The sequence below is a fragment of the Plectropomus leopardus genome, chromosome 3 (assembly GCF_008729295.1).
Source record: "Plectropomus leopardus isolate mb chromosome 3, YSFRI_Pleo_2.0, whole genome shotgun sequence".
Lineage (NCBI taxonomy): Eukaryota > Metazoa > Chordata > Actinopteri > Perciformes > Serranidae > Plectropomus > Plectropomus leopardus.
The window spans coordinates 11,563,895-11,588,588 of NC_056465.1; the positions used below are offsets into that span (position 1 = coordinate 11,563,895).

The 24,694-nt window shown below is 39.4% G+C and overlaps 1 protein-coding gene across 1 annotated transcript in view; it reads left to right on the forward strand.

Annotated features, from left to right (window-relative positions):
• The window catches only part of LOC121941362 (collagen alpha-1(XXIV) chain), a 99,602-nt gene that overhangs the window by 30,406 nt on the left and 44,502 nt on the right, over window positions 1-24,694 (forward strand). Inside the window, exons 6-21 of the mRNA XM_042484141.1 lie at window positions 4,592-4,645; window positions 5,821-5,874; window positions 8,927-8,971; window positions 9,976-10,029; window positions 10,547-10,591; window positions 11,918-11,971; window positions 12,783-12,827; window positions 13,780-13,833; window positions 14,438-14,482; window positions 19,994-20,047; window positions 20,686-20,730; window positions 20,952-21,005; window positions 21,538-21,591; window positions 22,615-22,668; window positions 24,376-24,429; window positions 24,550-24,603. Coding sequence (XP_042340075.1) covers window positions 4,592-4,645; window positions 5,821-5,874; window positions 8,927-8,971; window positions 9,976-10,029; window positions 10,547-10,591; window positions 11,918-11,971; window positions 12,783-12,827; window positions 13,780-13,833; window positions 14,438-14,482; window positions 19,994-20,047; window positions 20,686-20,730; window positions 20,952-21,005; window positions 21,538-21,591; window positions 22,615-22,668; window positions 24,376-24,429; window positions 24,550-24,603 — 819 coding nt within the window. The remainder of the gene's footprint in view (window positions 1-4,591; window positions 4,646-5,820; window positions 5,875-8,926; window positions 8,972-9,975; window positions 10,030-10,546; window positions 10,592-11,917; window positions 11,972-12,782; window positions 12,828-13,779; window positions 13,834-14,437; window positions 14,483-19,993; window positions 20,048-20,685; window positions 20,731-20,951; window positions 21,006-21,537; window positions 21,592-22,614; window positions 22,669-24,375; window positions 24,430-24,549; window positions 24,604-24,694) is intronic.

Consider the following 24,694-nt stretch of genomic DNA (forward strand, 5'->3'; position numbering starts at 1 on the left):
GTTTGCAATATTGCATGCCTGAAGACATGGAAAATTCCATGTCATGTATTCTTTTAATTTAGGCTCCATATGTATTCTACTCAAATGGAATTTGAACTGCAGAGACAAAGGATTTGTTGTAAAATTTAGAAAAAGTATAGTAATGCCAGTCACACAGAACACTTGGGGCAACCAGATGGTTGATTGTACATTGTGGCACCCGGAGTGTAAGTCTTCAAAGTCACTTACATTCACAACCTATGATTTCCTGTCTAAGAAGTGGTGATAAATGTGATAGCACTATTGTTCATAATGACACGGTTGGTTGGATTTGAGGGTTATTATTGTACAGTAAAATGAAGATTTCAAAAGAGGGGATGACAAGCCTGAGCTCTCCCTACTGCCTGAGGAAGTGTACTGTCACTGCACATGCTGGCCTGCCAATCACCAGAGAGGAACAGAACCAAGAGCGTGAGATGGCAGTGTGGTTATTGTATGAAATTGAGTGACATTGTATCTAGCTTGACGCCAAGCCAGGGACTCCTTTTTGATCAAATCATCTGTTTTTGTCATTTGTAACTGAGAGCCGTCTCTTCTCTTGGGTGGGCAAAAGATCAGATTCTGTTTCTAGCCACATTATTGTCTGCCTGCACATGCACATGTTTCTTTACTGTTTTCTATATGTATTTTTTTTTATATATTAGAAACAGTATTAACATTGTAGATAGAAGTTATGCATTTAGCTAGTAAGTTAAGTTATCCATTTTAGTAACACTGCAGGGCTACATGTAAAACCTCGGCCAGGGGAAAGAGTTGAAAATTATTGCTATACAATCTCTGTGCAATACATCAGTCTCATTGCATTGAAACTATGTTAAAAATACATTGTCCCTATCAAATTAAATGAATACAAATTCAAATTAGCCATCACATACAAACAAATCCTTTGTAGCACACTATTCTAAATCAGCGATACCAGCAAACAGTTCAGTAAATCAAAACTAATTTAGCACAGGCAAAATGGCAAAAGCTATTTCATAAAGAACTTCAAAATCTCTGCTAATTACACAAAGAGAAGGACTCAGAAACAGGACATATTGGGGACTGTTTAAAATTCTTCCCTTCATATTTTACTATTTATATCCTCCTCGAAAAATCATCAAAGAGACAGTGAAAACAGTTAGCTGCTTCGAGCTGACAAGCTGGGACAAGTTGCTCACTCCTGTTGCACATGTGTGTTTGTGTGTAATTCAGGAGGGAGAAGGGGCAGAAGGGGTCAGAAGCAGAGCAGTGTGGTATATGTGATGTTTGTATTCAGGGTATCATTTAAAGATAAATACTGAAGTCACTCTCACTGACATATAATGATTAAGAGGAGTAAAATTATTTTAAAGCCCAAACATCAGGTTCAGTTTGGGTCGGTTTGTTGACCTCGTCGTAAGAGCTCTGCAACTCATGCTGCTTGCTCCAAAAGACACTGCTGTAGTGATGTCACAAGGTCGCTAAATTGCCTTTTTAATCACGTACACTGAAATCATATCTGTTTTTATCAAGTGGTCTCAATTACACCGGAGAATGGCATGCTGGTTCCGTAAAAAGCCAATCTCTGCTGCCCAGAGCATGTGCAAGTGGGATTAAACCAGACAAAGCCAGATGTAAGCAGGAGTGATAATGATGTGCCAGTGTGTTGTTACAGTGCAGCAAGGAAGACTGGAGAGGACAAGCGTGGTTGTTCCCTAAATGACATACCCCCACAGCCTAGATCATTGTAACCCAGGTTTTCACCGCAAGGCATCATCGTGCTGGTCCCTGCTCATTAGGCATGACACTGACTTCATCCTAAGAGAGAAATGAAGACAAAAACAGCATTTTTAAACATCAGCTAAGCTTTTCCCAGCATGGAACCAGATGTAAAAGATACACTGGTACAACATAGCAAGGATGTGGGCAGCTCCATGCAGATGGCTGTGGTGACTGTGGTCCCGATTGGCTACCGCAGAGTAGCTGCATACACCATGCAGTCAGTGGGAGAACAGTCATGTTATAGACGCAGAAACAAACGATAAGTGGATGGTCTGCCCTCTGCTTTTTTTTTTCTTACAATGTGAAACGTTTTGCCTGTGGATGGATAGCTCCTGTAGTTGCAGTGTAGTTGTATACACAGCATAGCTGAAGATGAGACACATTTATGAAAGTTGTTTTCATGAATTATGATCTCTCTGTCCACCTCACCCCAAACACATAAAAAGAGGAATGTTCTGTTTTCCCCAAACAGCAAAGGGAGATAGATGGATTTGTTCTGTGTCACCTCTGACCTTGCTAGGATACTGTGCACCTTTGGCTGAGGGCGTTTGATTGGTTACTAAGAAATATTGGCCCACCTGCTTGCTCTCTGTTCCTTAAGCATGTACGCCCACATTCATGTGTACACATACAAAAGCAAAATCAGTGTATCTAATTCCATAGTGACCTGTCGGTGAGTCATACTCACACCCCCAACCCCCTTTGTGGAGGCGGAACAAAGATTAAGAGACTCTTTGTCTCAGTTTGGGAAAATATCCCCTGTTGAGATACGTGTGCTTACCAGGATGAATACAGAGGACTATCGTCCCTAGTGCTGAGCTTTGTTGACATGTGTTTTAAGCAGAGACTGAAATGATATGACAGTGTGCTTGCAGGACTTAAAAGAAACTTTCAAACTGCCTTATGTGCTTCTGACTTTTGTCTCCAACAGAAAGTAATCCTGGTTTTATGCTGTGGTAGAAATTCTGCTCTCTCATCCCCAAACTTTTCTACGCCTCACTGGCTGTCAGTCAGAACATGATGTTCATGATCTACTGAGAGAAATGTACGGATCCACGGTGTCAAACATTAACTTAGCCCCTCAGCTTAAAACTTAGATGATACGTTTTGTATTCAAAAGTCTATCCTAGACCTCATCCCATGCACATACCACTTTTTCTAATGGTTAGAAAAAATATCATGGTGCAGTAGTTGATGCTAGATTGATGTGTTTTGTTGTTATTCATCCACTATCTTTTTTTTCTGTTCATTTAAGTTGTTGTGCTGAAATTATGTGTAGGTCTCCTTAGATTGCAGTTTTGGTATACCATAACACCTCTGTAGATGCAACACTGTCAAGATTTGATGACTCTAGCTCACATCAGTTTGGGAAGAAATGCCCCAAGACCTCTGGCTGTTTAAATGTAATATTTCTGTTCTGTAGAAATGCACTTAAACATCAGCTCCATTCTGATGGACTCTTTGACTCATTATCTGCTGTGGGGAAATTATACTTGTGGTCTGTCTGGGATGTCAGAAACTGAGTGAGGTCCACATCCTCAAAGGCATTTGTACTCCATTGCTAAAGTGTTACTGTCTTGCTAAGGAACTGTGAGGAAATGACAATGACATGTGAATGACAACGCAGCAACAATGACCATAATTATTGCGTTGATCGTTGCTTATGTATGAAGAATTGTGCATAATTGTAAGTGTTATACTGAAAGATCAATAGACGCTGTGCTCAGTAAACTCAGCATGCATGCAAGATGGAGCCCTCTCTGGGCCATTTCAAATTTCTTGTCATTTTAAAAGTCACTTTACAATGTGGTTATAAAAAAAACGACCTAAAGCATCTGTACCATTTACCGGTGTTGGTAAATTGTGTGGATTGTCAGTGCTGAGAGAAAACTTTTCATTCAAACTTTAAACTGAAACAACTCCAAGTTAACGAAACACAGACATTTTCAAAAAGAAAGCAAGATGAAATGTCCTCAGACATACTCACAGAGTCTGGTACCCTTTGCCATAGTGAATGGTGCTTTCCAACATTGGCTTTTAACTGTTATTGCAGAACACACACCTTCCTTTTTACAGTGCCATGTGTGGAACACTGTTAAAATAATAGACTGCGGACAAATATGTGTGTAACCTCTGTGACATCACACATGGATTTCTAAAGGGACATTTTGAGGTTTGTAACTGTTATTTCCGCTGCCACCATGTGAGCTGTCTGATTCCACAATATTCCAATTTGAACAGCAGTGTAGTAAACACCACAGCTAGCCACTTAACTGCCCTTACATCATCTTGTGGAAAAAAAACTTTGCATTTCAAGAAAAGTTGGGGATTTTTCTTGTTGACTTCAATTAAGTTGGATATTTTTGTGGTGCCAGCATCTTGCCATCATTACAGGAAGTGCATCTTAAGGCATCTGCACATTGTCCTCAATGCAACAGTTTTTGATGCTTGGTTTTTGCTCTAATGTTATAGAAAACAAGCAAAGAGTATATGAGCTAAGCACTCCAGATTTTAAGAAAGAGAAAACATTATCATTTTACTTATTTTATTTGTTTACTCACAGTCATTGTACTTTTCAAAATTACTACCTTTCAGTTATTTAAAAACAATAATTAGCTCTAATGCTGGTAATGGCATTTGGCATTTTAGAAATGATTAAATAACAAAAATATATATAAAAGAATCATTGAAGAATAGTTTTTTTTAAATAACCATAATTTATGAAAACTGATTCTGCTGGTAAGCGATATTTATTGTGACATGAGTTGCTTAAGATGTCCCTAACCCTGTGATCCTGTTTCTGTTCCAGGGTTCAAAGGGAGACCCCGGGCTGTCTCCAGGTCAGGCTCCACCAGGAGAGAAGGTAAGAAATCTGCCCCTGTATCAGGCTGCCTGATCCTGTGTGCTCTCTTGTTTGTCACAAAGCCTTCACTGCTTTGACAATGATACTTGTCCTGAGACATTTTCACTGTGCTGGTTCTCTGACCAGTTTTTTACATTAGTCCTCACTCAGACACTTAGTCTCTGCTCACTGACTACATTTTTTGTCTGTGCTTGATTTAATTCATCAGTAATTTCAGCAAAATATTTTGAAATTTTGAAAAGTATCCAAAAAGGTCAGTTCAGATCATACAACATAACGATTTATAATAAGTAACACAAAGGATTGAACAAATCTGCATCAACACTTTATAATATGTGGGCAATCAAAAAACAGATATTTGAATTTCATCTGTGAAGCTGTTTTCTGTATATAGTTGTTGTTCTTCATGCAACTTCCTCTAAACCCCTTTCTGCATTTCTGACTCATTCTGTTGTCTTTGATTTGTCTGGCGTCAACACAGCTGGTCTCTCTTACTCTGTACTCTCTCCATCCCTGTCTATTTTTCTTCCAAACTTCATCACAGTAATGATTTTCCTGAGCAGCACTGCTAAATGTCTTGAAATAATTAAGCTCCAAAAGCATCTTTCCCTTCAAGTTTTAGTGCTCAGTGCACTTAGAGAAATCCCCCAAGAAAGTCATAATTTCTCCCTTCACAGAGCCTTTCTAGGATAGCCAGATTAAAATTTCAGTTAAAACAAACATTGCGTGTGTTCACGCAGTACTTAACCAACTTCACCCTGATGCCATTCCCATCAAGTATTGCAAACCTCTCATCACTCTTTGAAATAAGTCTTTCACTTTTGTATTTTTTTTTGTATAATTTTTTTTAACCCATTGCCCTGTTGTTCATTAGTCATCTGAGATTTTTTTTGCTGGAAGAATTATACAGTGTTTAATAATTTATTCTAAGTTATTTTATTTGTGTCTGAATTAACTGTCAGAGATCTAAAGCAATGGGATGAATTTTCCCTTTTATAACATATAACGTATTCTGCAGTACACAGCTATTCATCGTCGCCTTTATGAAGCTTCTATAATGGAATCAACACATTGCTTTTCTGTCTTACTGCCTTCATGTCTGTAATGATTATGCGCATTGCATTCAACTTTTTTTGCAAATGTTATGCTACTCTGTTTTTCATTTGTTTCGACAGGGTGACAGAGGCCCACCAGGTCAGCCTGGGCTGGATGGATTTCCAGGTCCACCGGTAAAATTTTGTTTATTAAACTATTTTTGGTTAAGCCAGCAACTGATGCTGAAGATAGAGGAAGGCTCAGAGGACTTACTGTCAGGAACTATTTTTTGTATAATGTGTCAAAGTGGCTCAATTTTCTGATTTCAACAAATCTTTTAGATAGTTGATTGAATAAAGAGCAAAGTTTGAAGGTTCTATAAATGAGATTTTGAACAATGATATAGCAGCAAACAACTATTTGCTATGCAAAGAAATCGTGGAGTAATGATGTACTAAGCAGAGAAGGAAGTCGTGCTCCTTCTGTGTGTGTATGTGTGCGTATAATGTGAGCTTCTCTGTTCTTTGTTTTGGTAGCTGGGCCAGTTACGCGGGCATGAGTCTCTCTCCTCGTGGTGCTGACTGATTATTCATGACCGCTCTGCACTGCACACATACAGCAGTTGCCACTGATAATTGCAGAAACATAATGCCTACTCTCCAGTTCCCCTATCAGGTTAACAATGTTTGCGCTATTAGAGCTATTACCAAAGCTAGCACTGCAAGCCGTCACCATTTTGCCTCCGCCATTGTCAAGTTTGTTTGTAACGTCACAGGTTAGAGCCATGTGCAGGCAAACTTGGCCCAGACTTTGAATGTTGTATATATATATATATATCAGCCATGTTTGAGCTAGGGGTGAGAGCATGAAGACAAACACATATGCACACACGTGTACACATACACTTTGTTCTCCCCCAAGTGTTAGCCACAGACCTTAGCTGAGGCCTCTTAATGTGGTGAGTATTGGGTTACCCAGTCAGAGACTGACTACAACCCACCCTGCTCGCAGTCTTCAGTGTTTCTGTCTATCTTTATCTAAACAGAGAGAAACATATACATATGTCAAGAACCTTTTCTTGATATTTTTTTCTGTCTAACTTCATCAACCTATGTCTTCTGTCTTCCTTACTGTCTTTGCATACCCCTATCTCTGCATGCAGCTCCACGTGTCCCTCTCTCTCTGAGCTTCGGAGCTAGCTGTTAAGATGTGGTGCTGCATTACTTAAACGTGATAGCTTTGAGGTCAAGGTCAAAGGTTATCCAAAAGAGGAAAGCCACCCTGCCCAGGGTCAGGGGTACAATGACATGCGCAATATTCCATGCCTCCTCTGGTCATCATAAAGAAGGAGATTTTCATTGATACTGCTATCAATATAATGAGGGACATTGGCATTCTCTGTGTCCACCAGTGTGCACATATTCACACTCATGCCCTCTGTCTGTTATCATATTTTTTTTCATGCTGTAATACTTTCAGTGTCTTGCTCAGAAAGGTACATTGCTGTTGCTGTGTTCAACATGGCTGTTGCTAGAATTGAGCTTGTAGGCTTTGATACAGAACAGACTTAACCAGCTATAGTAGGTCGTCCTGCTGCCCACATGGATATGTCTACACAGTTGTTTGGGTAGCGTCTCATTGAAGCTCAAGTCTGGTCTTCACATAGCTGGCCTTCACCTTGCCTCCCAGGAGGCCATCCCAGTGTTTGCAGTAGCTAAACCTAATATACCGAGCACATGAACTGTGCCCCGTCAAGTATTTCTAGAGGAAATGACTGACTTGGGGCCTTTGCTCTTAACCCCCAAGTGGGCCTTTTATTGAGTGTGAAGGATCATGTGTCACAACCTCGGAAGCACACGACAGTGTCCCCATGCAAGAAGATCTCACACTGCCCCAAAAAGATAATGACCTGGCCCTGACCTTGTGTTTTGGAGCCCTTAACATCTGCTGTTGATGATCAGGTCAAAGGGATAAACAAAAGAGCTTTAAGAAGAAGAGCTCTGATTTACTGAACAATAAATCCTGTCTAGTTTACAAAGAAAAAGTGCTTGTTTAACTAAATGCAGAATTTGGTTGTAGCACCAAACTGAATGTGGATTAGAATGAGGCAACTATAAAATTTGTAGAAAGATGTTTTTAAACATGTGAGTTATACCCTTTTAAACCCTTACCCACACTGTACTCTACAAAAGAGCCATTTTTCATCTCTTTTTCAGAACCCAAAATGGGTCATGAACTGCTTCCTGCAAACAGTACATGGGACAAATGGGATGATTGACTGTAGCTTCTCTTTCTGAAATAGAAAATGAAACATTAAAGGGGGACTATTATGCTTTAATCAATCAATAAGCGGCAATTTTTATCATGAAAAATATCTGATCTTTACAACCGTCACGTGTCAGCATGAATAGCGTCTTAAATCGAGGAGAAATTAACAACACCTACGTTCCAGCATTGACATAAATACATTAGCAGCAACCAAGATTTGTTTGTCTGAAACATTCATATGTACTGTAGCTATATGAAGCGGTATACTTGCAGTTGGGGAATGACTGTAATAGAGTACAGTGGCACTTTCTACCGTGAAAATTTACCAGTAAAAGTCAAACAAATCAAAATCTTCATTCAACAGAGTACATGTTTCACTGACATGTAGCATGAGGAAAGGCATAATAGGCCACTTTTTAAACACACTCGTGTTACATATTGTATTAAAACCAATTCCATCTGAAGCGCAAACATGCCCACACACAACCACCAATCTTTGCACTTTCTAATTTCTTCCCCATCTATGTTCAGCAGTAACAGGAAGCACAAACTATGTGGATTTATCACTGAGCATCAGCATTTTAAATGTCAAATGGAAATTTGCTATCAGAATCATCCTGTTAGCCTCCAAATCCCACCATCCCAGTTCAGAGATCATTCTGTGACCTTGGATCTGTAGAGATTTTTACCAAAGTTATGGCTGCAGGAAAGAGGAAGATAAAGGTAGTGACCAGATGCCAGAACATAGGCAGCACACATCCAAAAGAATGTGGAAATCCTGGACACAGCACTGAAAAAACACAAATATAGCAAACGGTAGTACAACACAGTGTAATCAAACGAACTGGACTTTGTGGTAAAGTGTACTTTGATCCAGCAGACCTTTGTTCCTGATGTTAACGACTCCTTAGTCTTGTTAATGTCTTTGGTGTTTTCATGTAAAAAAAACTCAATATATGTCTTTTTCCCCTTTTCAAGGGTCCTAAAGGTCATCCAGGGCCAGCAGGACCACCAGGAGAACAAGTAAGTAGTGATGTGTGTGTGTGTGTGTGTGTGTGTGTGTGTGTGTGTGTTAGCAAGATAAGACTTTTTTTTGCAAAAGTGAAGCAGTTGTTATTAGCACTGATGGGACATGTATATTGAATGATTGGAGACACATTCTGGGACACAGTGATGCTAATGTTATATATCACAGCATTTATACATACACAAACTGGGTGAATTAATAGGCATATGCGGCGTGCACACACACATGCACACACAGAACACACAGCTGTGTCTGTCACCAGCCAGTTGTGTCAGTGCTTCAGCTGTCCCCGCTAGTCAGTGGTTCCTTTTATCTTCCATTTATCCCGCTCTCCTTGAAGTAAAAACTCTTCACCTCATTAAAATGTTAACAATTAACAAACCGCATTGCACACTCTCCTGACATGTCCTCATTAGAGGGCTATAAGCTTGGAGATTTCAGAAATAGCAACATAAACAGGTCTCTGGCACACTTTAAAGGTCTTTTTGGTTTAATAATGGAAAATCAAAATCTAAACACCTGGCAAAGTAATACCAGGCGCTGATCAACAACAAAAAAACCTCACAGATTTACTATGGTCCTGTCAGACAATAGTTAGAAATGTCAGCAGAATATGAAGATTGTTGCAAAAATGCTGATTGCACCTGTTCATGGCATGTGTTTTACACAACGTCACCAATAACAAAATTAATTACAACAACCACTGATTGTTTTAAATTAAGTATCAGCTCAATGTTTGAAAAGCGTCATGTAATCAGTGGGCTGAAAAAACTCAGAGTGAGACAGTGAGGGAGGGGTGCAGAGAGGTACAGTAAATAGCCTGGGTTGTCTTGGAGGAGGCTGTCTGGAATGAACAGTGCTTGTTTTATTCCTCAGTTGGCAATGCTGTTGGGGTCTGTGTGTCTCCTCTTTCACTTTATCCATCCATCTAATCTCCCTATTCACTGTTCATTCTCTCTCTCTCTCTCTCTCTCTCTCTCTCTCTCTCTCTCTTCTGCAGGGCATACCAGGACTTCCTGGGGATGCCGGGGCTGCAGGTTACCCTGGCAGGCAGGTGCAGTGAAAAATACGAAAATACGCTCCCAGTTCCTCCATCGATCCTCTTTGGTTCTTTGTTGTTGTCCCAAGAACTCTAGGAAATACACTGCAATGATAATGATAACTGCATAATGCATACTTTTTTCTGCTGTCATGTGCACGTTTCTTACCCATTTTGCGTTTGGGATTAAGCGGCAATAACTGCTTTTTCCTCAACAGTATATTGAAAATATAGTTTACCATGAAATGCAATTTGCAACAAAATGCATAAATTAATTAAATTGGTTCTCTCTTGTCCTTTCATGTGTGCAGTCTGTGAACTTTAACCATGTGCACTGCCGGCAGTGTGGAAGAGGAAATTTACAGTGCAATTTAATGTACAAAAAAAATGTGTTTTCTTAAGATGTCTGTCAATCAAGCTGGCTGTATTACTCTTTTCTGGCCATTCATGTGTTAATGTTTCCCTCACCATGTGAACTTGTGCATACTGTAACAATAGGTCCACCTCACCTGAGTCTTTTCCTTTTTTGCAGGGCTCAGCAGGGCCACAAGGTAACCCAGGGCCTAAAGGTATCCGTGTAAGTACAAGTGGCTCTTTGCTCTCATTCTGCAGCGCTGGATTGAACACTTAATTTCCTGAAAGGATTAGGATAGTGTCAGGCCCACAGCCTCACTCCAGAGAGACTGCCAGGAATCTGAGTTGTATTTCTGACATACTGCCTGATGTAAGACTGCTTTTGGGGGCTGGTCCAGGCTCTGGGTTGTCTCTCTATAAAGACTGACTGGTTTGTCTGACTATGGTTCATTCCTCAGCAAGAAAGAATGCCCCCCAAAACAGGAGAAAAGATGAAAGGGGACAGAAGACAAACAGATGGGAGAAAATATGAAAGCAGAACCGAAGGGGCATCAAATGCGCCAGTGAGAGAGGGGACTTAAGTGGAGCGTTGAAACCCAGAGAAAGGGGAGAGCTGAGATTACTCTGTCAGAGTGAGGAGGATGACATGAAAAAAACCACAAAGACAGACAGTACACTGATAAGATATGAATGTGAGACAGGGTTGCGCAAATTACTCATACACACTGACTACATCCTTTGCCAACTGACATAAATACATGAACGGAGCACATTCTTGCCAGTGGTTTCAGATTGTTCAGCTGATCGACAGGTGGCGGTAACACCACAAGATATGCAGCAATGTGAGAGGATAGGAAGGGAAGAAGAAGACTGCTAGCAAGTAAACATGGATGCAAACACTGCTGGATTTAAAATACTTAGAACATTGGCTTGGAAATGCAATCAACACCTGTGTTAGAGCTCATTCAGACAATGCATTTTATTGACTAACACTTAATGTAAAGATAACCCGGGCAACCCTAAAGGCAGTGAACTTGCATGTGTTTAGACTGCATTTATCTTGAACAAAGATCTGAGGAGAGTTTGTATGGATATAATTCCTCACAGCAGCCAGTGGCAGATCTAGAATTTCCCAGAGGATACATCAGGGTCACAGTCACAGATGTTTCAGAAATCCAGAGAATATATGAGAAACGGATGATCCCCTTTTTACCCCATTTGCAGGATGTATGAATAGCAATGTTGGTTGTCCATTTGTGTGACCAGACAAAGATAATCAAACTAGTACTGGCCAAATTACCAAATCCTCAGTTCCAAGGATTTGGGTGACCACCATCGGGCCAATGCTAATAGACTGTGGCACGTACTACTTGTAGGTCAATGTGACCAGTAATTCTTGTATCATCAATCATATCATTATTGTACGGTTTATGAGCAATGAGCAGTGTTGCTAAATAGATTTTTTTGAATTAAGATGCTGTATCGCACTGCTAAAAATGTCTTGTATTAATGCTCAAAAAATATAATATAAAATATTGATGATTTTCAGGGTTTCATTGGGCCTCCTGGCGTCGCTGGACCACCAGGGCTAGAGGGGGAGAGAGTGAGTGATGTTTGTTAAATGCGCATGATGTCACTGTCTTTTTATTTACTATTCCTGAATGCTGTGCTTTTGGACAGATTCATTCTCAGTACTTGTCACATTTATCTCTTAAATTGTCCTTTTCTTCATGTCTTTCCACTCCATTTTTCCACCTACTTTGTCTTATACTTCACCTCCCTGACTGAGGTCTGATAGATGTCAACTGTCATGACATTTTTGGTTTTAGCACTGCTCTAAGCTCTGTTCCAGTACAGCTTGATATATGTTGAGCTTCTTACGGATGTATGTCGGAGCAGCCTTTTACTGAGTCATTTGTAATTTTTTTTTCTGTTTTTCAAACTATTGGGTAAAAGTAAAATGAGATTGGCAGCAGTTATTTCAGGCTGTCATTTATGGCTTTAAATTATTAAGTACAGGGAAAAAAAAGGAGAAAATTTAGATTTTTCATTTAGGCTCCTTGAGTGATGTCACTCTCTTCTTCATTCTTGTAAGATTCCAATCTCATGGAAACCCTTGTCTTTATTCTTAATTTTATATAGCTCTCTTGTTGATTGCTGCATATTAGCTTGGTTTATTCCAAGGGAACTATTATTTCAGTGTTATGAAACAATTTCTGAATCCTGGCTCACAGTGGGCCATATAAAGAACCTCTCAGTAGAGAGGGTGGTTTTCCTACATTCTATTAAGATAGATAAATACTACATGATGAGAACAACAGTGCCTTGTCACTGTTTTGCCACCAATTTTCTTGGAGCAGCACAATTTCATGCTTAAGATTCATGTCACTTATCCTCCTTTTTTTCGTTTCTAGGGCATTCCTGGTCCTGTTGGAAAACCTGGCCTCAAAGGAAGACATGTAATTTTTAATTAATTTTGATTCCTGACATAGCTCATAGTTGCTTCCAGACACAAAAATGTATACCTTTGTCATCCGTCTGTAGCTATGAGGAGACAGCTGCAGACACGATTGTCTGGGTCCTCTCATCTGGAAAATCTGGGGAGAAAATTGAACAAATGTCATCCATGTGATAATTCCTGCAATATGTGCTCTCAAAATAGCAATACTTCACATCTATAAAAGCCCCAGGGACATTGTGATTCATGTGTATGGTGCATTTGTTGTGAATGTGCTAAAACAGCAGGACACTAAGGACCACTGGTCTCACAGTGCTGAGAGAGAAAAGAGGAGAGAAGAATAACTCCTCAAAATGATTTAACAAGGTGTGGCAAACCACATCAGAAGTTTCTGATTGCATGTTTTTTGGCCCATGTCCTGCAATGCCAGGTTTGTTCCCTGGGTGGCATTGAAAAAAATCAGACTAAGATAAAGACAAATGGAATGTAAAGGTTGGGCCCTCACACTGTGAGAAGTTAATGTTTTAAAAACAAGCCTTAGCTTCACTGTGTTGAAGTTGCCAAGCGGGCAGTCAGCCCAGTGTCTGTTTCATCCAAAGGGTTTTCTTTGGAACATTAGGGATGTCTGGCTAACTGGATCAAAGTCTCTGGCCTCAGGGCTGCTGTAAGCCCGTCCACAGGCTCACCAATGCACTGGCTTATCTTGCTTCATTTTTTTTTACACACCATGTCAGTGGAAATTGGATCTTGATCAACAACCTGGGAAACTGCATGGTTAATGCTTTATTTACATTCAAGATCAGATGCCATAAGAACAGTAAGAAAGAAGAAAAATCTTAACAAATTACTGGTAATTCATCTTAATGGGAGTGCTGTACTGTCAAGTGGAGGGCATAATTGGCAGTGGGTGCCCTGATTTTCTTAAACTGAATGTGGGTGTACTTCCCCTACAGGGTGTGGTGGGTGATGCAGGGGAGAGGGGGCCTCCTGGTCCTGATGGCAATGAGGTGAGAACTCTTGTTTGTCTCCTGGTGGATTCTGCTGTCCTCTTTTTCGAATCCTACACTTTAACCCCTCAGCCTGTCATTTCACCTGTCTGCTTCCATCTCTGAAGCCTGGGTCTCCCTGCTTGTTTCTTGTCCTCATCATAATGAAATGTATGGTGCACAGTACTAGGCTAAACATATAGACATTAACATATTCCGACTCTTATGCTAAAGCAATAGTCATTTAGCATCCTCTTTTCATCTATCTAAACACCTTTATGTAGTACTTCTGTATATAATAATAATAATAATAATAATAATAATAATAATATAATATTATTAATTATTATTATTATTATTATTATATTATTATTATTATTATTATTATTATTATTATTATTATACAAAAAATGCTGATTTTGATACTTGTAAAGCTTTCACACCAAGCCTGAGCACATTTTCAAAGAAACAAATCCAGCTGGCATCAGAGAAGATCAACACATAAAAACATCAAAATGTGAAGTTACACTTCCAGTATTTCCAATGTAGCCTTGGGAATGAGGAATGTTCAGTACTGTAAGTGTCCTGTCCTGTGTACTTAGGATGTTGCTGTGATGTTTCACAGGGGCCTGTTGGTGGGATTGGCATAGGCGGCTTTCCTGGTCTGAGGGTGAGTATCAGTTTTGAAGTGTTATTATTTTTTTATTAATCTGTCACATTTCCCATGCCCAAAATGCTCTATGTTTGATCTGTCATACAGTTGACTCACAGCTCTGCTTCTGCCTCTCCTTGTACATGTTTCCAGGATTACTTGTCTGTCCATCTTTCTATGTTCTTGTCTGTCTCTAGTGGTTAGATTGAGGTTTGGGTGATGGATAGCAGGATGTGCTGTTTTTCTCCATGAGTGATGAATGTGAATTTGCTTAGATGTTTTGTGGAGCTTGTTTTTCATGGGAATATCCTATTTCTTGCTGTTACTGACAGCCACTACAGTAATCCACAGAGACTTAAAGGAATAGAATATTAGAAAGGCGGGATTCAGAATTAAATTGTCTTGGCTGAACATCATGCATCCTCAGTCCTGCTAAGTCCTTGGGCATGACAGTGCCAAAAAAGGTGAAAAGCTCCAAAAAATTGACCTAAGCCCTCTTTGCATGGGCATAGTATTACCTCATGTGATTTCGGAATGACCCCCCATGTCTGTGTTTTGTCCAGTGAATTTGCACGGGATAAGCATAGTCTGTATGTAACACTGTTTCCTGGATATGATGTCATGACTCTGTGTTACATCCACATCTGTGCTGAATAGTGAGATAAGCCTCCTGAATTTGCACCCAAAATGCTGTCAGAACTTTCATTTGTAATTGCTAATGCAGCCTCCATAATTGTCAATAGAGAAGGAGGCAAAAAAGGTGCAAAGAAAACAAAAAAAACCTTGCAAAAACCCCAAATCACGGAGATGCAAATTTGCATTAATAGCATTAACATGAACTTTGATTTGGCGAAGTATGATATAGAATTTGCTGTGGAATTTTTACTTGGCAAATTACAGACATGGCAGATTTGAACAGGATTAAGATCACTTCTGCAGTTATTACAAATTAGACGTCCCCAGGCTATACTAGTCCTGTGAAAAAAGGGCCATAGAGACACAGACTTGAATTTTGGCAAAGTTCCAGCACGTATAAGACTACAAATGTAAATTACTCTAAACACAGTTCATGGTTTAGTGCAGTAAATGTACCCTAGAAATATGGAATTTTACATAAAGTATGAGGGATACACCTCAAATGTCAATAACAGAATTAAAATTCAAGCTGCCAAAGGCTTAATTATTAGCCTCTTAACCATATGGGAGACTCTGTCTTACTGCAGTGAGACAAAATCTAGACAGTCACAGGCCAGATAGAGAGCACGTTGTCTTTTTACTGCAGAGCATACAACTGTTAAGAAGTCTTGAGTTCACAGACGCCTCTAAAACATCCTCCTGTTCATGTCAGCAGAATAGATACAACTGTATATTACAGCACCTTTCCTGCGCCACCATTTCAAGCTTCATTGACACATGTTTGCTGTCCTCATAGCATGGGGATTTATTGGGGTGCTTTAAGGGTCACTCAGTGTGCGCTAGACACATCTGGATGGATGGGGTTTCCTTAACCTTCACCTCAGCTACTGGCTGTAAGTCATCTTTACTACAGACACAGTCAGACATGAAACATGGAGACTATTTTGTTTTTACACAAACACAGAGAGGGTTACACATGTAGAGCCATAAAAATATCGAGATTACCACAGCTTTGAAGTAAACCCACCTGCCTTTTTCACAGCATCTTATATTCTTAGCTTCCTTCAGTGTGTCATGTCAGAGTTGCAGGCTATCATCACCCAGTTTATGTAATAGGTCGTGGCACTACATGTCGTTGTAAAACTTTGTAGTTACATTTATAAAAGCAAACTGTGGTCACTACAAAGTTACCTTGTTAGAAGCACCATGGACCCATTTTTTGTCCTTTTGGGGGAGACAGGGGATCTTCATGAGGAGATAGAAGGTCAGCAACACTGAAGTGGTATACATCATCTGAAAGCAAGGAAACTGAGGAGCCCCTATACTAAACTGAAAGTTTAGTATAGGTTTACAAAACCAATGAGGACAATATGATGGCCATTCCCATACTCAGTAAAGTCTCATAAGTTAGTGCGGCAATTTTTGGGTTGAAGCCATTTATTATTTTGTGATAAATTTTAACTTCTTTTTTTTAACCTCAGGGGGACTTAGAAAAATTCTCAAAAAAATCTCTCTGGAATACAACATTATGACAACAAGACCCCAAGGAACACCTTGGCAAAATCCACGCTGTGATTCAAACATTTTTGACATTTGGAGATATCTGTAAGAATTGCATTTTTCAGCATCTGGATGGGGATCAGTCCTGATCTGGAAATTGCTTAGAAGCCCTGTTATTGTCAAAATATCTATTAAAGCCGTCCATAATCTGAATGTCCAAGGTCTCTAGTTATAAAGTTTCACGGGGCTTTGATTGAGCAAGTGGTCGCAATAGGTAGTTTTATACAGTGAAGTCAAGTACAAAAAAAAAGGCCTCACTACTGTGAAATGGTGAGTCTGGGAGCTAGCATCATACCACATGAATGCAATTGAGCTCATTTAATCCATTGTGTCATAGCTTTAGTCAAACCCAGTTTATGCATTTCCAAGCCTGTTAAGGCACCTCAGCATACAGAAATATGCAAATACACTATTTGTAAATAGATGAAAATAACACAGTTATACAACATGCAAAAAAAACAAACTTTTTTTGGTATAAGCATTATCATTCAGATACATTAAGGTGCAAGGTCAATGTCCATGTCAGTTTTTCCTTAGCTTAAAAAATCAGCGTGCCACAGCCTCTTTAAAAAAGTGAAAAAGAAAATAATACTTTGTCTGCTTCAGAGTTTAACTAAGTCTGCCTCTATGTCCAAAGTCACACCACAGATCACTTTGGTATGGTCTGGAAAGAACAGGATGTTACACAGATGTGCACATATGCACACATAAATGAACTGCATGCACTACACGCAAAAGAAAATACTCTTCTCATTGGTAATATATGGTAAAGGTGCCAAATTTCTCTGTTATCTAAAAAAATATTTAGAGATGGTGGGCTATCTGATTTATTGCCTGTCTAGGGATTTCAATCCCTTTTCCAAAATAGAGCCTGTGTTGATGAAAAGACTGGACATTGTGACATGTGTAGTTGTGAAGTTTTGGCCACAGCATAACAGAGTCTTCTGACAGTTGTTATGCAAGTCCTGACCCTTTTTTTCTTTTGATTGCCCCTTAATCACTTTTTATTTATTTATTTATCTTTTAAACAGTGTGTCTTGTGTTCAAGATAAGCTGTACAATATGTATCTGACCACATACAGTTTCAGTTAAGGTGCCACACACATTACAATACTTCACAACTCAGTCTTTACATCCTTCTCATCGTTTGTTGAACAGTCATGACGCTAATGCAGCATCAAGCTTTTTAAGCAAATAAGAACACTGTCAAGTATTAATACATTCATAGAGTTGTTGACGGTGTCATGATGTGTATGTAGTGTTAAATTATTTAGTATGGTCACTGAAAAATCCTTTACAAAGCTTATATTTCCAAAATGCTCAACCTGAAGAGAATGTGCATATGTTGGACATTATATATCTTTTATTGTTAATTTTATGTTACAAAAAAATTATATTTGTTGTTCCCCAAAAAAGACCCAACCCTCCTCTAAAACAAAACAATTAGAAACCAAGATATTAATTATTAATAATTAAAGCTGATGTAGTGGTTACTTGCCTTTTTAAACTAATCATTGCCTGTAAGTACTTCTGAGTAATCATACAAGAGAGCCAAAATACTTACACCTTCTTAATCCTGTCTTTGATGTAATTCATATTTAGTCAACTTTCCAGCTGAGTGATTTTGACACAGGATAGATGTCACAAAGAAGGTTGATTTGACATCTAGAACTCATTTTCACTTCCCGGTGTCAATCACACCCTTGTGGCTCCAGTTGTGCTCGCTCATTTATTGAAAGGCAATTACACAAAGTCAGAACTTACGTTAAGTAATCAGAGGGAGAGCAGAAACAGAACAGCAAGTGTTCGTTCTGGTATGCAATTGATGTCTTTGCCAGTGTGTGACTCAACAAAATGTGATGCAGCCAGACACTCTTTCATAGCCTGGATGAAAGACAAAAGTGTAGTGGAGACACAAAAAAAATCATAGCAGTTTGAAAATTTATAGGCTTTTTATGTGTGTGTGTTGCTGCTTTGTCACTCTTACTTAAACCAGTTTTTGATCATTTACACGTGGTATGAGGCCAGCATGTACAGTAATTCAGTTGTGCTTTCTCCACTTGCATGTTGTGTCAAGTATATAATACAATCTATATGATAAACTGGGTGCTGAAGCATTTTATGTTTGATTGGCTTTTCTGAGGTTAGTGGTTGTGTTGAAACAAGCGGTACAGGAATGCTTCAGTCTGGTTTTTGTCAAGTCTTTAATCACTTGTCTTCAGTGTGGCTGGGTGATAATGGTTTGGATGATCTTGAACCACCTGGCAGTCAGGCTACATCTTGACAGCAGACCGGGATAATGATGGACGTATCAGATCAATTCAGCATTTGAGGAAAAAGTTGGTTATTTTTCTATGCTTATCTCCTTTCAGTATGTAAATTTCATGTGTTCTCTGTTGAAAGAGAGGATGATAGAGGGCTGTGTGATTTGTGTCCGTCCTGCTGCAGTATCACAGTGGAGCTGCAGGGACAGGGGGTAGTGGTCTGTTAGTATTTTTTAAGTCTTTAATGCAGAGTATTGAGATAAGAAATTTCCCAATTTCCATTGTAGTCATTTGTTTTTACTCTACTTTTCTTTGTCGTATTGGTAATGGCAGACACTGTCTTCTGCGGACTGTCTTGGAACAATTTCTGATATTTCTTCACGCTTTCCCTCTTCCCCTTGAAGCCTTACCACAGTCTCTAAGAGAAAATAAACCCACAATGAGCTGGCTGTCTGGTTCCTTTGATAAAAATGTTTACCACAATATCAAAGGAATCCATGCCTATATACCCAGGTACAGAGGCTGTATTTAGTTAAATATGTTTGTCTGTGACTGCGCGCACACACACAGACAGACAGACACACACACACACACACATACGCACGCATCGTTGTCACCACAACATAATCTCTTCTGACATGGTTTTTGCAGTCACTGTGAAAACCGTGCGATCAGTCGCCAGCCAACTGCCAGCCTGCTTGTAAAAGGTATTTTTCGGTCGCACCACACATTCTGGCCATTCTCATCTCGCCTCTGTCAATTAGTGTGGATGTTGTGGGCTCGCAGTGGTGAGCAGGGCCAAGCCCAGACCCCTACAAAACAACTGGATGCCAACACGGCTTAGTTGTGTTATAAGGTTGTGACAAAGAGGAATGCTTGGTGTTGGAAACAGCAGATAGTGTTCATGTCAAAATAATATCCCTGCCAAGAAGAAATCAGAAGCATTTAGTGTGAAATATGCCAGTCAGTGTCAGGCGAGCAGCACTGTGTCAGGATCAGATGTGTGTATGTGTGTGTGTCTGGTGTTTGTGATGCATAAATTTTACTGTGTACCTTCTTCCTTCCGCAGGGGGACCCAGGGCCTGAGGGACTCCGAGGACTTCCTGGTCTGGTGGGACCTCAGGTAGGTTAGACATTGGCTACCACAAATGCTCTAAATTTTAGGAAAATACTGAACATTTCTATCATATTAAACCATTGGCCTCATAGACCTTATGTAAAGATGGACAACGTGATACCTTCCCAAAAGTGGAACCAAAATCTTGATCTCGATGGTTCCCTGGTGGTTGGCTGCCGCATAGGTCGTAAACCCCGCCCCCTCCACATGAGCGGCGACTCTGGCTCCAAATCAGCTTAAGTTGGCAGTGTCCGTATCCTAGATATGCTTTCCTAATTTTTTTTTATACTAGGAGGAAGTGGAGACATGTCACCCATCTTTATGTACAGTCTATAATTGGATTCTTAGAAGTAAACTCTGTATGTATCTTTATATCATAAATCTAACATCAACATATATACATTTTCTATATAAATCTATAAAGAAAAAGTAAAATAACTGACAAAATGTTTGCCATAATGTCAACTCTTATCGTCTGTCATCATCCTCCTTTTTTGCTTCATTTTATTTGCAAATCCCTGCTTTCAAACTAATCCTGTCATTGATGTTGCTAATCCTTAAAAAAAATGTTCCCCTTTTCCTCTCGTTCTTGCTAATGGACTGGTTTTCCACACTCCCTCCCATCTCTCCTCTCCCTGTGGCAGGGCCCAGCAGGACGAGCCGGCCTGCCTGGATTGAAAGGTGATAAGGTGATCTAAATATTTATATTATTGCAGTGTATCTGTGTGTAATGTGTCAGTAACCCAGCTCACATAAATGATAAGCAGCTTGCCATGCAAGTTTGCAAGCTGCAAATATTCCTGCAGTATACTCTATATGTATAGATTTGTATCTGGTATTTATGGTCGTATTGTGATCACTGTGCAGGGTAGTGTTGTGTTATATCTCTGTATGATACTGTGAAATTTAGGGTGAAGTGGGACAAAGGGGCGAACCAGGAGAGATGGGGTACCAAGGCGATAAGGTATGTCGCCGGTCACACCAGCAAGATTTAAAGTAAAACACAGATGCCTACCATCTGAGCATTACTTGCATTTTTACCAGCAAGTATAAAAAGATCATGAGACATTTCATTCACACAATTATAAGTCATGACTTCATGAATCCTGTAAAGTATAATAAACAACATAATACTCATGTTTTGTTGAGAACATATGTCATTTGATGACTCTTTTATAATTAATGGATTTTGTTGTACTTCTTGATTGTTTAAACATCCCAGAAGTGATCACTGTTGACCTCCTGCTACGACAAGTAATGGGACAATAGGAGAATCTATAGAGGCTCAGTCTTCGCTAAGTCTGGAAAATGATGAATCAAAAACATTTCCAAAAATCAGACATGCATTGTGTTTGAATAAATGCAGATGCTGATTCATTAATCACATGAGGTCACTACATACAGCTTGCCCCATCTGTTTGTACAGACACACATTTAGGCATGCACTCAAAGGGTGTAAAAAAACAGTTTGAGAGTGTTATGTCTGTTTCTTTCAGGGTGTTGCTGGTGCGCCTGGTCCTACTGGGCCAAGAGGGAGACCAGGACCACCGGTATGTTCGTGTGAGTGTGTATGTGTCTGTGCAGCCAAGGGTGCATGTCTAGACATTACTGAAGATGTATTTATTTGTGCATTTGCGTGTTTATGTATGTTTGTTTGTGCATGCACGCATGCCATTTGATGCAGGTTTTGTAGACTTTTTATAGACAAAGCCAAGTAAACACAGTGGACCACAATGAAATCTGGGATCTATTTTTGTTAGCTCGTAAACAGAAGGCAGCTCAGTCACATTCACACACGCGCACACACACACACACACACACACTGGCTATCTCATGCACTTGCTGGTAGTGAGCTCCAGTGAGGAGATAAATATGGAATAAATGTCTCTCTATTCAGGGTGCATTGTAAACACACCAGATACTCTTCTGTTGTAAAACACCTAGTGTCTATACAGAATCAGATTCAGAATCAAACCCAGTCCTCCGAATAATCAAAATAACCCCACATTTTCTCCGGTGTAATTTTAAGAGGAAGAAAAAGAAGAATTGGTAAACAAACTTGTACTTTTAGAGTTAACACTCTCCAAACTTAATCAATTCAAATTTATTTTTTTTAAAAAAGCCTTTGTTTGCTCGTGACTAAAATATTCACCACCAAAAATTCTTAACCATAGATGCGCAAATGCAGCTGCAGTGCTTACTCGCACACTGTGTACTAAACAAGCAAGCATTACCTACGATTAAGTGAGACACAGAAAGAGCACCATTTAGCATTAGGAGTTAAGTGTCTAGTGTCTTGAGTTTAGCCTTGATGCCTGATAACAAATGTGCATGCAGCATCATGTTGAGACTGATCAGGGCTTAGTTTGTGGTTTGCTCTATACCCGTCAGTGCAATATAAGATTTTGTTGCATCATATCAAATGGAAGAACACGTATAAGAACATGCTGCATAACATTATTAAGATCCACACTGTCAATTTAATGGTGAAAAAATATATACAGAATACATTATTTAAGTGCAGACAAAAAGAATACATAATAGTTATGGTGAGTTTTCTGTATTTTAAACAGGGTAAAATTGGTGATATGGGGGTACAAGGAGCACCTGGACCTCCAGGACCAGAGGTAGGACATTCTGTTCATGTTGACAACAATTTTGATCATCGTTTAAATATTAAAAAAATCAGTTTTATCTTAAATGTTTGGTATTTTGGGTTTTGGACTTTTGGTCAGACAAAACGTGATAGCTGATGGCATCAGCTTATTTTGATGGCATATTTATTTGTTTAATGATATTTTAAAGGCCAAAAAGTTAATCAGTAATTTGAGAAAATAATCTGTAGATTGATGATGAAATGATCAATGATGAAAATAATTGTTAGACGCAGACCTAATTAGTTTACAGATATCTCAAGAAGCTTTAGCTAGATAACAAAGTTTTTATGATCCCTATAATGATTCCTAATGATTTTTGCAACTCCCTGATCTGTTTCTGTTGGATCATCACCTTGATCAGTGACACAGTGTCTTGCAAACTAATGGAAGGATTACAGTGGAATTTGCTGTAGATAAAAGTGATCCATAGAATTAAATGTATCGCTTTTGGTGATCTTTTCTCTCCTGCCTACATTACATTTTTTCTAGGCCTAAATTCCCTCTTGAACAACTCAAAATCTAATCAGCAAATGACGTTGAACATACCACTGAGCTATACAGGAAGATGACCTTCACACTGGTCACTGGATGACCTTATCATGATCATGACCCTTTTCTTCACTTGCCACCCTTACATCAAAACTCAACTTATAATAAATATGGGATTATAAAACAGGCCACTTGTGCTACCAGGTCATTGCCATAATATTTGCTGAACTTAACCATTAAGTTGACATGGCCTGTAGTAAGATCCTGAGGTTTTATCTGGAGTAAAATCGGTCTATATGTATGCACTGTATGTCAGTCAATAACCATTCCATCTAACATTGTGTTGTGTGTTATGATGATGATTGCAGCCAATGGGGCTGCACCTGAGGATTTAGACCTTTTAGTCCTGTTAAAATGTTGAATTTTACAATATTCAATAGTGTTTTATATTAATATGAAATTTAAAGGGAAAATTTGCTTTTATATTTTAATTTTTTTTTTTTTTTGGATGTCCAATCAGAGTTGATGGTTTTGCACTTCCCATAAAAGGCGACAGATTTTCCCTTTAAGAAAGAAAAGTGAATTCAAATTTTGCTTGGTGTAATTATTCATACTTACTTACTCTAAATTGAGTGTTTGGTAGTGGAGACATCAATATGTCATCTCACTAGCCCCAGAACTTTTTAACATCCTTGTTTTGCACGAAAAACAACATAAATCATTTATCCCATGCTTTCCCTGTTCTGGAATCTCCCTCTAGCAAGTCTGTGCTTTGGATGAAGAGAACCTCACCTTTTGTCCAAGAGGTCATTGTTGATGTTTCAGAGTATGTGAAAAGCATAGGAAGTGTCAAAGACATGCTGCAGCCAGGAGTGCAACATGACTATAGGTCACAGGCCACAGCCAACAGGCATTGTTTGTCTGAAATGAGTGATTATGCCATCACAGGTGGGCCTGAAGGTATTCAGCTTTTTTAGCTTAGTCTTTTGCAAAGAGGAGCTGAGAAGTAAATAGGCTTACTTTATACCTGCCATCATGAATGCAGTATAATCCTACCCCTCCTGTAATGTACACACAGATGCAATGAGTTTATTTAATGTGTGGTATCAAATTCAACCAATCAGTCATGTGACTCATGACAGTTGATAATAATATCATATAATAATTCCTCTCTCATGTTTTTGCTAGGGATTTCCTGGGGACATTGGAGTACCGGGGCCCAATGGTCCACCTGGACCAAAGGTACATCATCTCTCTCTCTCTCTCTCTCTCTCTCTCTCTCTCTCTCTCTCTCTCTCTCCCTCTCCCCTTCTCCATCCATTCATATATTAAACTGAATTCATGCATTCATCTGTGTTTCAGGGTATGCAAGGTGCAAGAGGGCCCCAAGGCCCGCAGGGGCCACAAGGAACACAGGTGAGACAATTCAACACCCAATTTAAGTCCACACATCTGTTCGGTTCTCAACTTACTGATACAGAAATGTGGAAAATATGGCTCATCAAGG